At 44.0% G+C, this 15,260-nt stretch overlaps 1 protein-coding gene and 1 long non-coding RNA gene across 2 annotated transcripts in view; one reads left to right on the forward strand and one right to left on the reverse strand.

Annotated features, from left to right (window-relative positions):
- Positions 1-15,260, forward strand: part of gpc3 (glypican 3) — a 122,308-nt gene that overhangs the window by 94,607 nt on the left and 12,441 nt on the right. The window contains exon 7 of the mRNA XM_034884044.1: positions 13,320-13,512. Within this exon, the coding sequence (XP_034739935.1) occupies positions 13,320-13,512 (193 nt within the window). The remainder of the gene's footprint in view (positions 1-13,319; positions 13,513-15,260) is intronic.
- LOC117952006 overlaps positions 1-15,260 on the reverse strand; it is a 24,598-nt gene that overhangs the window by 8,283 nt on the left and 1,055 nt on the right. The window contains exon 2 of the long non-coding RNA XR_004658297.1: positions 9,808-9,812. This is a non-coding gene — a long non-coding RNA (uncharacterized LOC117952006). The remainder of the gene's footprint in view (positions 1-9,807; positions 9,813-15,260) is intronic.

Here is a 15,260-nt window from a genome sequence, read left to right on the forward strand (position 1 = left end):
CCCCTGCTGGAGCTGCTGCCCCCGCGACCCGATACCGGATAAGCGGTCGAAGATGGATGGATGGATGGATGGATGGATTCTGTTTACATAAACGCCTGATATTTATGCAGATTGACTTTTAATCCCCTTTCTGATGACCGTACAGCGGAGTCAAGCACATTTCTCCTTAAACTCCAACTTCCCTTTAGATCTCGACATCAATGTGCTGGTTTAACATCTGACAAAACAACTGAATAAACTTGATTGCATATTTCATGTGCAGTAAAACTCTTTATGACTCATAGCCATTTTTACAAAAACTCAGATTACACAAATATTTTCCCTACAAATCATCACTATGCTGGTGTACATAATATAACAGGAACACCTCCCATGATGCAATATCAAACAATAGTCCCGTAATAAAAACTACCCTTGTGAAGTTTACAATATAAAAGTTTTCAGAGAGAGCTCACTCAACTTGATGTTGTTTATTTATCAATTTCCATTATATTGTAACCATTTGTATATCCATTTTGGACATTTCCAAACATGTTAGAAACAAACATATTGTTCATTAAGTAACAACGACACTAAGAGGCTACAGCCATGCTGGTGGTTCAGTGAGGCGATACCAAGTGCTAACATGCTAACATGCTCCTAATGACAATGCTAAGCAATTACCATTTTCACCATCTTAGGCTAGCGTGTTAGCATGCAAACATTTTCTAATTGGCACTAAACACATATTACAGCTGGGGCTGATGGTCATGCACCACACAAGATTATGTATTGAATGTTGACCTGACGGTGGCGCTAGATGAAAAATAAATGGATCATCCAAGTTATTATAATTCATCCTGAGAAGAACATGAGGGATTGGACAACATTTCATCAATAAATCCCAAGAGGTCTGGAGACATTCCACTCATGTTGGAGCTAGTAGACTATTGGCTAAAATGATATTGACAATGATATTTTTGATAAATAATCATCAGTTATGTGGATATAATGGGTAAAGGCAAATTATAGAACCGCAAAACCCAGAAATTGACACAACTGTGCTATAATGCAGCTTTTAAAACCAGGAAAACTTATGTCATATTACAATATCCAATATCTAAAAGATCTCGTCTCATATCACAACATTGATATAATAGCAATATATTGCCCAGCTCTACACCAAAGTTAGATAGGATAAATCGAGGGGAAACCATGAATTTCTCTCCAAAATGTGGTGTCACTCGATCTAGTAGCTATTGAGATGTTTCTCTGGACCAGTGACCGTTTTCACCTGATGACACCACATTAAAATCATCTCACCTTGAATCTCTGTGCAAGTTGTCACTGCAATCCATCCAACACTTCGGTATCAAGTAGTAGTCTGAGCGATCCATAGATCCATAATGCCAGCGTGCCATTAATCTGCCAATAGAGAAGGTAGATGTCATAGGAAAAACCCTTATACTTGCTTTATAATTTCACGGCCCTAGCTGCTCTGAGCCAGCTCGTTGTAAACAACCTCTGAAAGCACTGGAGAAAGTGATGTTGTTTAGTTAAAAGCAGTTTTACAAGGTCTCCACCTCCCAGCCAGTTGAAAGACCACCAGTTCTGGATGTTGCAGGGCTAAAAGCAAATGGATTAATTAACCATCTGACATGAGAGTAGGCCACAACTCACACATAATTACTTTCATCTGCCCTGTTTATATGCGGAGTGTATGAGGTCAGGCCAACACTGAGATAGTATGTGTAATGTTCCTGGAAGTCAACCAGCAGACTGATTAAAAACTGCAGTATTTCAGTCTCATGATGTCGTCTGTGCGTTTGTGCATCGTGTACAGTTTGTTCCGAGCTGCAGACTGAAGAATGTGCACATTATTGTCCTTTTTTTTAATATGCATTCAGCTCCACATTCAAGACATGGGTCACTCACATACCGGTCTTTACAATTCCTATAAGACTCTTTTATCGTGCACACGTTTTTCATTTGAATGAACGTTATTCTCCTTTTGGCACAAACGGTGAGCACAATCAACAGTTCTTCCAGCTTGTGCTCTCTAACCACGAATCAGTCCCGGCCCACAGTACGCGTAGACCATGTCATAAAATATAGGGGCTACTCTCTTTAACAGTGAGGGGAACATGGGACCCCTCAAAAGAATCCACTTCCTTCCAACTTTAATCCCCCTGATGTTTCATTCCTCCGCTCCTAAGTGCCCCGTGACGATAGCCCTGTGAAATGAAACTATGCAGCGGAAATGTGTCATTTCTCACGTTGTCAGTGTTGATCAGAGAAACAGCAGATACAGAGACTGTCTGGCAGGGAGACCTGTGCCTTTGTGAGGCTAAACTAAACACCAGAAGAAGAAAAAAAAAAAAAAAAAACTCAGTGCCGGTCGCCTCAGCTTGTAAAACAACGTTTTCTCACGCCTAAAGCAGCTGATGTAATGACTGAGCCATAGCCAAGTTTAAAGTGGACCGGGCACTATAAATGGATTTAGAGAAATGGCTTTCTCTATTGGTTATTGCTTCCCGACTTGGAATCTTTAAACAGTGCGGGATTGTGAGGAGCCATGGACATTTCTGTGCATGCTTACACTGTGTAACAAATTCCCGTGCAAGGTCCTGTCTGAGTGCTGTGCCCTGTATATGCAGCGTGTTAAAGCTGATAAAGAGTCCACATCGAGCGTTTTCTGTGATTCTAGTCTGACAAAGTCTCGCTGTTTTCCTAAAGTGCCCATATCATGAAATGGGGTATATTGGGATTTGGGGTATTTTGTGTCTCTGCTGCTTCCACACACATACAAACTTGGAAAGAAAAACCATCCATGTTGTTTTGAGTGAGATCCTCTGTCCTCAGTCTCCGGGTGGGCTGTTCAACATCTGCACTGCTTTCTACGTCACTAGCCGAGACGAGGTGGCTAAGCATAGCATGCTAGCTCGTTCTCAATGGCAAAACACTGCAACAACAGCCACTAGTTGACCATAATCTCCAAAAGAACTACTTCCTGTCCCTGTTGTGCAGGTATTCCACAAGCGGCCCTCGTCTAGAAGAAGTCTTCCAGCTAATCCTGCCCTGGACTGACCAAAGCTGGAGAAAGAGTTATCTAGCTGATGGGATCTTACAGATGTGCTGCTCCCAACAAAGATAGTATAGAAGTGAGATGTCTCACTCTGGAGCTAAGACAGAGACCTAAACACACAGGGGGGAAATAGGATCTGCAGCAATGAGTGGTACAACAAAAATATGGTGTTTTTTGAAAATGAAACCATGGAAACCTATTCTGGTACAACCTCAAAACACAATTATGAACCTGAAAATAAGAAAAGAATATGGGTGCTTTAATAAGAATTTGGCATTACTGTGACACTGCATTAATGCTCCCATTTTGTGAAAACTGTCCGAGTCAGTACCCTTGTGCGTACGGGAGGCAGCATTCCTAAATTAGAACATTATTTTGGTGATGTGTTCTTGTTCGGAGCAGATGAGTTTGTTTTTCTGAACATCTGTTTAACTTCCCAGCGTATCGGGTTTCTCCTCTGAACGACTAATCTCACAGGAGATGGTTGAGCTAGTGGCAAAATGGAGCAATTATGTGATTGGTCTTTGATTACAGAGCGTTTCCCACTCATTTGTCAGATGAGTTTGCCATTTGGAGGGTCAGACCTCCTGGGACTATTCTGTCAGCCTCTTCTTGGCTATATGACACTCTTTGTAGGGATACATTTGGAACACCACAGATATGAAAGACATCTTTGCGAAGATTTTTATGAATCCCTCTTGGGAAAACATAATTATTTCATCCTACACTGTTAAAATTGCTCCGTCACTTGAAGAATAACAACTGTTATGTGCCAATTTTTTTCCGTTTTTGCACCTTTTTACCATGTTTTAGCCTTCACTCTCATCATTCTTTCGCCTTTCTTTCCATCTCCCCAGCTGTGCTGAGTTGTGTGTGACAGACTCCAGCTCTGTCGCCCTTCCCTCCTCTAGCCCCCTCCTTCTCCCCCTCTCTTAAACCCCTAGACCCCCCCCTTCCCCCCCTTTCCCCCCCCCCCCCCCCCCCCCCCCCCCTCCAGCTTCCCAGTCTAATTGAAGCCAGAACCTGGGAAAATCCTGCAGGTAGGACAGGAATCCAGGGTGGAAAATAAACCAGATCCTGAGCGCCACAAATTCCATCACGCAGTCACACTTCCTCCGAGCCGACAGAGCCTGGGCAGCGTGTGCTCGACACCTCGTGCATGCTCGTACAGAATGCGCTCTTTAATGTATAACTCAGTCACACACTTGAGCTCGGACAGTTTTTACTGTGCGCACTTGCAGCAGTTAACAAACACGTAGTTAGGAATATGACTACAGCTGATACATTTCCCAGTTCATACACAGCAGTGACACAGTCGCTATGAATAAAGCAACACTTGAAATGTGTGACTAAACACAGTGCTGTGTGTATTATAATAACAGTAGAAATAAAATGACATGACACGGCGACGAGTGGTGGCCTTCTCCAACAGGGTGTGCTTACTATCAAACTAATAGACACCATGGGTGTTGGACCAGGCCTGCTGCTTTGTAAATTTACACTTGCTAACCTGGCCATTATGCACGCTCCAGTCAAAGGATCTGACTTGTGTTTGATGTTATTTACTGAGGGTTTTTGAAGCGTTATTTAATACACCCCCTCGGGGCCTTCGTCCTCTCGTCTTCCTAGTTTTTATGTGTGTGAAGTACGACTGCCCTGGAAGAAGAGGAGGAAGGAGAGCTGTTACGCTGCTATATTTGTGTGCAGGGATAAGCCACGAGGGTTCTTTAAACGAAGTGTGACACCTGGTGTAAACCTCCGCGGGGCTGCAGGGCGTTTGCAGACGCAGAGTCGGTATCCTTGTTAGAGCACCACACACGCATGTTATCCTTTTCGCTTTCCGGAGACTTCAGACTTCATGGTAAGTTTAGGATTTGAGGAGTTATGAGGAGTTATGGTTCCTTAACTTTAGGAACACTCAGATACTCCTACCCGTACATACATACACACACACACTCACCCACCCTTCTCCCACCCCCGGCTTTCTCCCCTGCTGGCTGGGAGGTCAGACAGAGCATGTAAGGGTCCTTTTCCTCCCAATTAGTCTGCCTGCTAATGAGGTCCAACCATCCCTTCTACCACTGCTGCCACCCATTCCTCCTTACCTCCATACCGCCGCCCACCCCCCCACCATCAGCCCTGAAGCGCGAGCCAGGGCTGCCTCTCTCTACCCACTGTGCCCCTTTGCTCCCACACCACTACCACCCCACTGGGTGTAATTATCACGCAGCCGGGTTGTAAAAACCTGGCTGCACAAGCCAAGCACCCTGCTTGCTAACCAGGAACCACAGCGCACACACACACACACACACACACACACACACACACACACACAGAGGTAAAAACAGTGTGTGCTTTTCATTCTCTCTATCTAATATTTATTAGTTCTTTTGTTTGACTGTCAGCGAGCACAGACATGAACAGCTGAGTCTTCCTGCTGCGGTCTCTCATCTGATCCACACATCCTGGGCTTGTTGTCACTGGGCACAATCACGTGTTACAGTCCCCCCTGAATGGGGCCAGGGGTCACACTTCCTGTTTCCTGTCTCTGCTAGGTCATCAGAGGGTCTCCCTAGGAGGGTCAGAGACCTCCTCTGTTCCTCCTCTGCCTTTTGTTTGGGCTGTTGGGGGGGCACAGCAGAGTTAAGGCTCCTCTACGGACCTGTCAAAGTGTTAGCACTCCTGAACTTTATCATTCCCTCACATGCTCCTTTTTCAACTTGCTAGACACCCGTACCTTGTCGGTATGAGGTACTTCCTCTGAACCCACTTTGATATTTTCCAGCACTTTCAAGCCATTTTCTCTGTTTTTCTGTAAGCGTTTAGATAAACTAGCTGGCAGCAGAACAGCTGCTTGTAGCACCGCAGCCCACTGAAGCTTGTGCAAGCACAGGCCATTCCATCCTCCGTTATGGGTCCACCCAGGCGTGCGTCCGCCAGCTCCTGCTAGATGGGATCACGGGACACGCTTGGAGCATTTATTTCCACATTTCCATCATAAGACACTGTGGAAACTGCAAAGAAAATAAACACATGAAACACAATGAGTCAAATATAGTTCTTTCAGTCATTTTACAGTCTCTTCAACACGTTTCCTTAACTAGACGGGCCCCACAACAGTACAGAACGTGCATTAAATGCAAAGAAATTACGACAAATATTAAACAAAAGCTGAAATACAAAAGGACAATTACCGTGTGCGCATCTCGGATCGTGCGACATCTTAGTTTGAGCCCGTACATTTTTCATCTGCAGCCACGTTGGCTCTCTTTGGATATCTTTTTACCCACAACGCAACAAGTGTGGCCTTTGCTGAACTCTGGTCATTTAACCTTTGACTTCAACATAAGAAATGATCAAACATCCCTTTTTAAACTCTTGTTACATTTTGAAGGTTTTTAATTACCGTATGAATTCACACGCTAATGGAATTATCAGAAATATGGACTAGCATGTAATCTCAGACAGATACAACACATGACTTTGGGAGCCACTGCGATAACGTGTAAAGCAGACGAGCAGCAGACAAAAAGAGATTGTCTGAGGGGCGGAATCTGATTTAGCAACCAGCGGCCGGTGCAGGAAGGCGACTTTTTAAACTATTAAACCCCATGCAGACAATCAGGAACATTCACAGACATATAAGTTAAGATTTTCATTTGGTTAGCCTCAAAAAAAGATAAAAAATTGTTCTCATACCAGATAGATTTAACACTAAGGGGACTTAACCCTGACTATTCATGCTCTGCTTTCATCTGAACTGAGAATATCTGTATGAACAGAGAAGACACAAAGGGTTAACCATTGTGTTATCTTCACCTCAGAATTGAAAATCAACACTCTTAAATGCTTTTATCAATGTTTGTTACTTTTTTTTTTCAAAACTACGTAAACCTAACTTATTACCTTAAGTTGTACAGTTAATTTGGGAATTTTTGGTCAATAAACTTAATTTATAGGAAATTATGACTAATGTTTGAGTTAGAAAAGCAGAAAATAGGAATTATTTGGACTAAAATGAAAGTAATGGATGTTGATGGATAATCACAGACTGGAATATGTCAACTTTTACTCAGTACTCTTTCGAAACGACTTCAGTGTTTTTTTTAAATGCTAAAAAATTTAATAAGACACCCCAAAATTAATGAAAGTAGAGATTTGTGCTTGCCAAAGAGCGTTGTGTGGAATCAATCATGTTATTTGGGGGAATTAAAAAGAACATTGATATAGGAAAACGGGTCAATTTGACCTAAGAACAACATGAGGGATATTCTTCAAGAAGATGAACTGGCTACAATTTATTATATCTGCTCTTTATAATACATGAGGAGGGTTTGAGAGTTTTCATTAGCTTTAAAAGATGATCTACCAGAGGAACAAAGTCACTGCCAACAGAGTCTTAACATTCATTCAGGACTGAGTCCAAACTAGAAAAATCTTAGAAATGGCCTTATGGGCTTAACCAGAAAGGTGGAGTGGACACACCCAGTTTAACACTCAGCTTGAGAGCTATTGTTTTCTTCTCCGTGTGTTCTGTTCCAACTTGAATTAACATCAGGAAATTATATCTCGTCCGCATTTACTGTCTGTGGCCGGGCTCCCGTTGCGTGACATACCCGGACATACGTCCCCCGCCTCTTTACATTTCAATAAAAGTTGAGAAATGAGAGCGGGTGGGACTGCAGGGCGGGCTGTGTCGTCCAAAAACGTCCCCTCTTCTTGTCAGCGTGCTGTGGCACTTTCCATGACTCACTCTGAGGAAAGGGCCTCCTGTCATTCCTCTGTCTGCCTGTCTTTCTCCCATGGTGTCCCTCATTCATTTCCTCTCTCTTGGCTCTCTTCTCCAAACAGCACGTCTGCAAACTTGATATAAGCGCTGCAGCTCAGTAAACATGTGGGGATTAGGTGTAAGGAAAGTCCATTTCCTTCATTTGTCATGAAAAATAGTCTGTGCTGAAAAGTCATGTGTGTCCGTCTGCACAATGACCCGGGCATCAGCTCCCTCCTACACTGATTGAATAATAGAGCTTACAGTCTGCTGTATAGTTTTTGGCTTTACAGGTCACAAAGCCGAATAGAAAATGAAATGGATAACTTCCGTTTATTTCTGGATTAATGTTCTTAGTTTAGCCACATTTTCTATTGCGGATGGAAAGATTGTACTCACAAAGCAAATCACTTAGACTTGGGAACTGCAACACTGCTAAAAGAAAGTGTTAACGGGCCGAGAAACACAAGCAGGGAGATGACTACACGGGTTGTAAACTTAACCCCGGGTTAGCCAAACTAATTTGGAGGAGAAACAACGTCAAGTTATACAGTTCAAAGATAGACTTAGGTAGGTAGATAGGCAGCTTGAATACAACCAGTTGTTGTATTCCAGTGTTGAAACACTTGTTTCTTGTCCTACTTTGGTAAAGCAACTTTATGACTGTAAATAAATAACTTTATGACTGTAAACCCAAAGATCAGGTCCCAGTTGTCATCACTAGTCATCAAAGTAAAAAACAGCATGTGATGACTGTGTGCATTTTAAGCCTTCAACTCAAAGCAATTAAGGAAACCATCAACATTTTTTGAACATATGGCAAGAATACTCTGCTTGGGAACCTAAGACTTAAGTTGTGCAGATTAGATTTGTAGACAAGATGCGTTGAGGTATTGAAAGAAAGATTCAGAGCAGCAGATTCCGTCTGGGCCCAGTCATGAGCAGCTTGCCCAGACATGTCCTGCGCGTGGAGAGGAGGACATAACACAGGGCCTAATCCCAATCACACACACTGACAACAAGACCCTTTTTTCTGTACCTTTTCTCCGTCTTCATTACTCATCCTGTCCCTATTTCGTTCACAACATCACTTATCACTCATATTTGTTTCCCCGTCTTCAGATTTGATCCCTTTCCCTGTGACTTGTGGACCAGGATCTTCTTCTGCCAGCCCGTGTAAAAGACCCCGGCTCATGATCAGTGAGGGCAGGTTGATTTCTAGCAGTGTGGCTCGACCAGTGGCTGGACTCCGAGGCTCAGTTGCAGCTGTCGTGTGTGTCGAACAGTGACCCTGTGTGGAGTTCATGTCATGTGTGGGAGGCAGTGACAGACTCGCGGTTTCTGTGTCTCTGTCTGGGCTGGCCTGCATTGAGCAATCTGCCACATGTTTGGGCTTTGTGTGCAGCTTTGGAACCCGTGTTTCCTCGGTGTGACTTGCGCTTTTCGTGTAAAGGGGAGGTATAACCATCCTGATTACACGTTCTGTGTGTCCAGCTGCCCCGTTCAAGCCAACTTGCAAAACACAGAGGAGAGACACGAGTGAGAGGGCCAGATTCCATCGCCTAATGGAAAACATACTGAGCATTTCTTCCCCCCCCCCAAAAAAAAGTCTCTCTCTTTTATTTGTTTCCTCCCTGCTTCCTTTTGCTTGGGTTTCTTCTTTTTTGTTTTTAAATTGCAGCAGATTCCAGCCCGGAGCGACTTGAGGTTTCTCCCTCTTGTGGTAAATCTGGAGGCTCTTGCCGGATCACGCTGTGGCTCCGCCATGCCAAAAGCGCGGCATCACTTTCGACACAAACATGCATCCCACCCCTCCCCGCTACCGCAGCCGTGGCAGAGGCAGTCAGCCGGTGGGCAGAAGCCACAGCGCTCTGCCACAGAGGCCTAGTCCTCTGTTACCAGGCCACAGCTATGATTAGGCAGTCAAATTCTTATTTTAATTTCCCAAATTTTGTTACCTTTTCAACCGCCGTACATCTCCTATTTCTAGCTTATATGTTCTTGATCCAGCAGGCTGTAGAGATGGATGGCAGTGTTGGCCGGTTGGTCGGTCACCGCATTTTGCAAACGTGTTTGTAATCACTTTGGGCATCAGGTCCAAATACCAATAATAATACTTTAGATTATGACAAAATACATGGAATTCTAAAGACTACCTTCAGCCACAGATGTACTTTGTATTTAGAGCTAGTTGGCAAATGCTGATTAAGATGAAATAGACTTTACAAATCCCAAAAGAAAATATTGTGCCAGAGATTGCTCAAAAATTACAACTGCATACATACAAACAAACATGTATACACACACATACAAACACATACATACATACAGTACATACATGCATACATACACACATACATACATACGTATATACATACATACATACAAACATGTATACACACAAACACATACATACATACAGTACATACATACATACATACATACACACATACATACATGCACACCTTCATACATACATACATATACACACACACACAACATACATAAGTACATACATACATAAGAATAAAAACAATAACAACAGAGTTTATGGTATTGAAACATTGGCAGCGAGTTAGCTTAGTTAGTTTATCATGCTAACATGCTAAACTCATAATTTTGTAAACTTGCTAACCATCAGCTTGTTAGCGTGGTCATTGCTAGCGTGCTAACTCATGTATAATGATTGATGTATATGATTTATGTACCCTGCAGAGCTGCATCAGTAGCTATACAGTGAATCAGAGGACAGCATGTCTGCTTGTGCGGTGGGGGGAGTGCTGTGTGTCCTGGCAGGTGGTGTCTTACACACAGACTGAGCTCTAAACAGGGACACGACAGTTGCTCTCAATGTTTTTCCCGTAGCTCCTCATACCTTTTCTTAGGTTCGGTTCTAAAATACCCTGAACCACATCTTTCTTTCCCTGCTTTACAAGTGTTTGTTTGCCTTTTAATTGGTTTGCGAGGCGCCCCTCCCCTCCCAAAGTCCAACTGAGTTGCCAGGATACAGACCACGAGAAGGAATTTCAGGACCTCTGTAAATCTCTGTAAGAGTTTGGCAAAAGCAGGCAAACATGGTTCTGTCTGTAAAAAAAACAGTCCGGTACATTAAAGCAGCATTCATCACGAGGAGAGTTTGTTTTAATGTGACACCCGAGGGCTCGGCTCCGTCACCAGGTGGAGCTTCGCTCAGCATCAAACCAAAGTCAAATGAATCCACCGTCCTCTCTGTGACTTACTGTTTGTCCATCCCCGGCTTTTAGAAATGTTTCGCTCATGGTGAGTGTATGGCCTCAATGTTGAGAAATGAATGGAGGTCTGTGGGCAGCCATGCTGGGAACAAGGCGATGTGTGTTCCCTCTCTAAACTTCAGAGTTTATGTCACTTGGAAAACCCAGATTGACCGGTTTGTATATGCAGGCGAAGGGAACAGGGTTGTTTATCTTCTGACTGGCGGAATTCGGTGATTAGCTCTGGGATTTTTTATACCTCCGCTCTCTTTCTCACACACACACACAAAAACACAGTCGGATCTCAGGCAGACGTCGCAGCTGACTGGAGACCATATGAACTTAATTTTCTCCCACAGCCAGCCAAAACAACAACAAAAAATGCATGCTGACGTATGCAGATAGGAAGGAAATGAATAAAAAAAACAAAGGAGGAGGCAGAGCGGCGAGATGAAAGGAGGCTTGAAGGGCAGTGAGGCTGGAATTTAGCACATCTGTTACCTTGGCAGGGCTCTCAATCATGTGCAATGTTGTGGAGGCTGAACGATGGTCAGAGAGCGGCCATGTAGGTCGTCTCCAAGCTGGCTCACATGTTTTTCAATTCGAGACAGGATTCAGACGAGGTATTTACACGAGGTATTGTTCTTTTTTTCTGTGTTGCTGTAAAGCTACACCTCAAAAACATAGTGGGAAAGCTGTCTTTGGAATTGATATTTATCGACTCAGTTTAAGTCATCGCATGTGTAAAGTTTGCCCCCCTTTTACTCTTGGTCAACAGGAAGAGTTTTTAGTTTGGGACTTATTTTTTAGGCCTTTATTTCCACAGGAAAGATGAAGACAGGCCGCAGGTCGGAGTTGAACCTGCGGCCGCGGTTTCCAACTGATCTAACTGAGACATTTTTTTAATCCTCTTGTTGTTCTTGAGTCAAATTGACCCGTTTACCTATATCAATGTTCTTTTTAATTCACCCAAATAACATGATTGATTCCACACAACGCTCTTTGGCAAGTACAAATCTCTACTTTCATTCATTTTGGGGCGTCTTATTCAATTTTTTAGCATTTGAAAAGAACATTGAAGTGTTTTTGGAATAGCATTGAGTAAAAGTTGACATATTCCAGTCTGTGATTATCCATCAGCATTCATTCCAATAATTTTAGTATAAATAATTCCTAATTTCTGCTTTTCCAAGTCAAACATTAGGTAGAATTTCCTTATTATTGACCATAAATTCCCCAAAAATTAAAACTAAAGTTAATAGGTTAGTGTTACGTAGTGTTGAAAACATTGAAAATAAAGGGAGTGGGTGTTGAAAAAGGGACAAAAACATAAGAAAAAGTTCAAAACATCGATAAAAAGCGCCAACAAAATGGGAACACAAGGGTTAAATGAAATTGCTTTACAGCTCTTGGAGATTTCTGTAATATTTATGAGTTGATTAGTTTACCACTGGTCTCAATAAACACTTGCGGTATGTTATGCACAAACAGTTTCTGAACACCATGTGGGAAAATAACAGAGTTATACAACAACTGCTTTCACAGCCCAGAGGCCCAACTGGAATAATATTCTGTTGCAAAAAAATATCATATTTCTTTGTTTTAGAGCTTGTGTTGCATTTGTAATATTATTTCATCTGCAAATGTTTATGTTGCCAACTTGGCCAGGTCTCCCTTGAGGAAGAGGTTTCCAATCTTAACAACACAATAATTCAGACTATTACAAACAGTAACACACATTTATTTTCATCTTTCATCCTCCTCTCTCATTTTAGATCTCAAGGCTTTGGTGTCCACTTGGACAGAGCGGGTTACGTGGTGTTGTTGTGCCCCTGTTGCCCCGGGACAACCACTCAAGACAATGCTGTTTGCCAGTAACAACACAATCGCACCAGTCTTGCTCATTTTCTACCAGCAAATTACATGGAGCGACAGCCACAAGCCTTTTGAGTGAATCACGGATGGACAAAAATAACCAAACTGGCACCGATAACCAATGTGTTTTCCTGCCTGGTGATTATAATTAGAGTTGGGTAAATACCAGCATTTTTAGATCTCAGTGAGTTTTTGTCAGAAATTCCCCTCATACTGTTCTAATCACACGGTACACGCTCACATCAAGAGACACCCTTTATTTATTTTAACAGCTCTGTTGAACCATTAATGCACCGGCACATTCCGGCCACAGAATGATTCACGAGAAGGGGTGAGGGCGGTTTGCATCATTACCTTTAACCTCTTCCTGTTTGTCCCACAGTTGCTGCGGCTGGTTACGGTATCCGAGAAGCGCTGGAGAGCCCGGTCGCGCGGAGGCGGAGGCGGAGGAGACGGGTGGAGCGATGAGGGGGATGAGGGATTCGAGAGCGGTGACTGTGACGATGAAGACGAATGCTCCGGCGTGTCAGGGCTGGGGCCGCCACCGAGACGCAAACGGTTACGCATCTTTGCAGGTTAGACGCATGTACTCAAACTGGATCTGAATATTTATGATTATATTAATTTATACTCTTTATATACTCTTTACTCCTTCTGTTAAGCACTTTGGATACCTGCTGGTTGCTGTAAAGTGCTATATAAAGACGTTTTGATTGATTGATTAATTATTGATCCCCTATGGGGAGATTACTATTTAAACTCTGTTGTTATTACACACTTTGCAATAGTGGCAATAGCTCAGTCTGAAGGGACTTGAGTTGGGAACCAGAGGGTTGCCGGTTCAAGTCCCCGTTCAGACCAAAGTACGGAGTGTGGACTGGTAGCTGGAGAGATGCCAGTTCACCTCTTGGGTGATCCTGGGTACTGTGTGATCCTGGGCACTGCTCTTGAGCAAGACACCGCAGGGCACTTGGAGCTCACCATTGGTGCATGTGTGTGCATTTCAGGCCCGTGTGTAATAAGTCAATTGTTAAGTGATCTTAAAATCACCGGGCTTATTAAGTTTTTAAGCCTGCTATTCACTTTGAAACTGGTAAGTGCATGAATAGGTTTGGCTGTGTTGGTAGTGAGTCAGAGTCCGAACGCAGGCAGCGGGCACAGCAGTGAGGTGTTTACATGACTACTGTACATGTTGACACCACTGTGACACTATGCAGCAGAAGACGTGAGACTTCCTCAGGTACCCGCCTCACCTCGGCCTCTTGAACTCGCAGCCGTCAATCCCACGGATACGTCAGACGTGCTCTCCGAAAGCCAAACAGAGAACAAATGAAGCTACAAACTGTCGAAAGAAAAGAAACCAAACACAAAAAAAGAGGGAGAAAACAGCCAGGGAGCAGGAACGAGGGGGTTGGATAGGCCGACACAAAGCCAGCGCAGCTGAGCAAACACGGCCGAGGGAGTAGTCCTCCTGTCGGGGATGTTGTGGCAGAGATTTGGGTTCGCCGGGCAGGGAGCTGGGGCAGGAACCCGAGGTTAACACAGGAATCCTGCAGGGCCATCGCTTCCAGCAGGCTGGGCCGTGAGAGTCCGATGCCCTCGCTTACTTAACTTGTACGGTTCTGCTTCGACTCACTGATTCATCACACCGTCTCCTCTGACTCCCAAGCTGCTGAAGGTTGACACAGACACAAACAAAAATTAAAGCACCCTTCATAGTCTGACCCCTATCTTTAGTTTGTATGTGTGTGAGTCTGCAGGCTCATATTCGCCTGTTTGTCTGTATATGCAAGCCAGTAATGTTTGCAGACCATGAAGAGTCCCTGCTCATTGGCGGAAACACAGATAGCTGCTGATAGCCTGTGATGACCCGGCAAACCGCTGACCTGGCACGGCTGCTCAGCCCATTTTGGTCAAACGGGGGACTGGGGTTCAAAGGTCATCCTGCGGAGCATGAGGCCTAATGGGCTGCCTGTCTGTGCTCTGCTGTTCTGAGATAGACGAAGCCGATCTGGTTTCACAAAGCCTGGAGTGGAGCGACGGCAACACACCCACACCCGTACACACAGGAGGCAAGAAAAAGGTGACAGAAGCCACAACAACAAGGTGCAGACAGGACCAAAGGCAGGGCTGAGACCCCCCCGCAGCCCGGCTGTCAACCTGCTCACCACACTGAGGATGTTCTCGAACGTGCGTAATGATTGATCTGTCCTCGCTCGTTCTCTACACACATTCCATAACCTTCTGATCATGAATGTTGTCCAGCCACAGCGCACACACACACACACACACACACACACACACACACACACACACACACACA

The sequence above is a fragment of the Etheostoma cragini genome, chromosome 10 (assembly GCF_013103735.1).
Source record: "Etheostoma cragini isolate CJK2018 chromosome 10, CSU_Ecrag_1.0, whole genome shotgun sequence".
Classification (NCBI taxonomy): Eukaryota; Metazoa; Chordata; class Actinopteri; order Perciformes; family Percidae; genus Etheostoma; species Etheostoma cragini.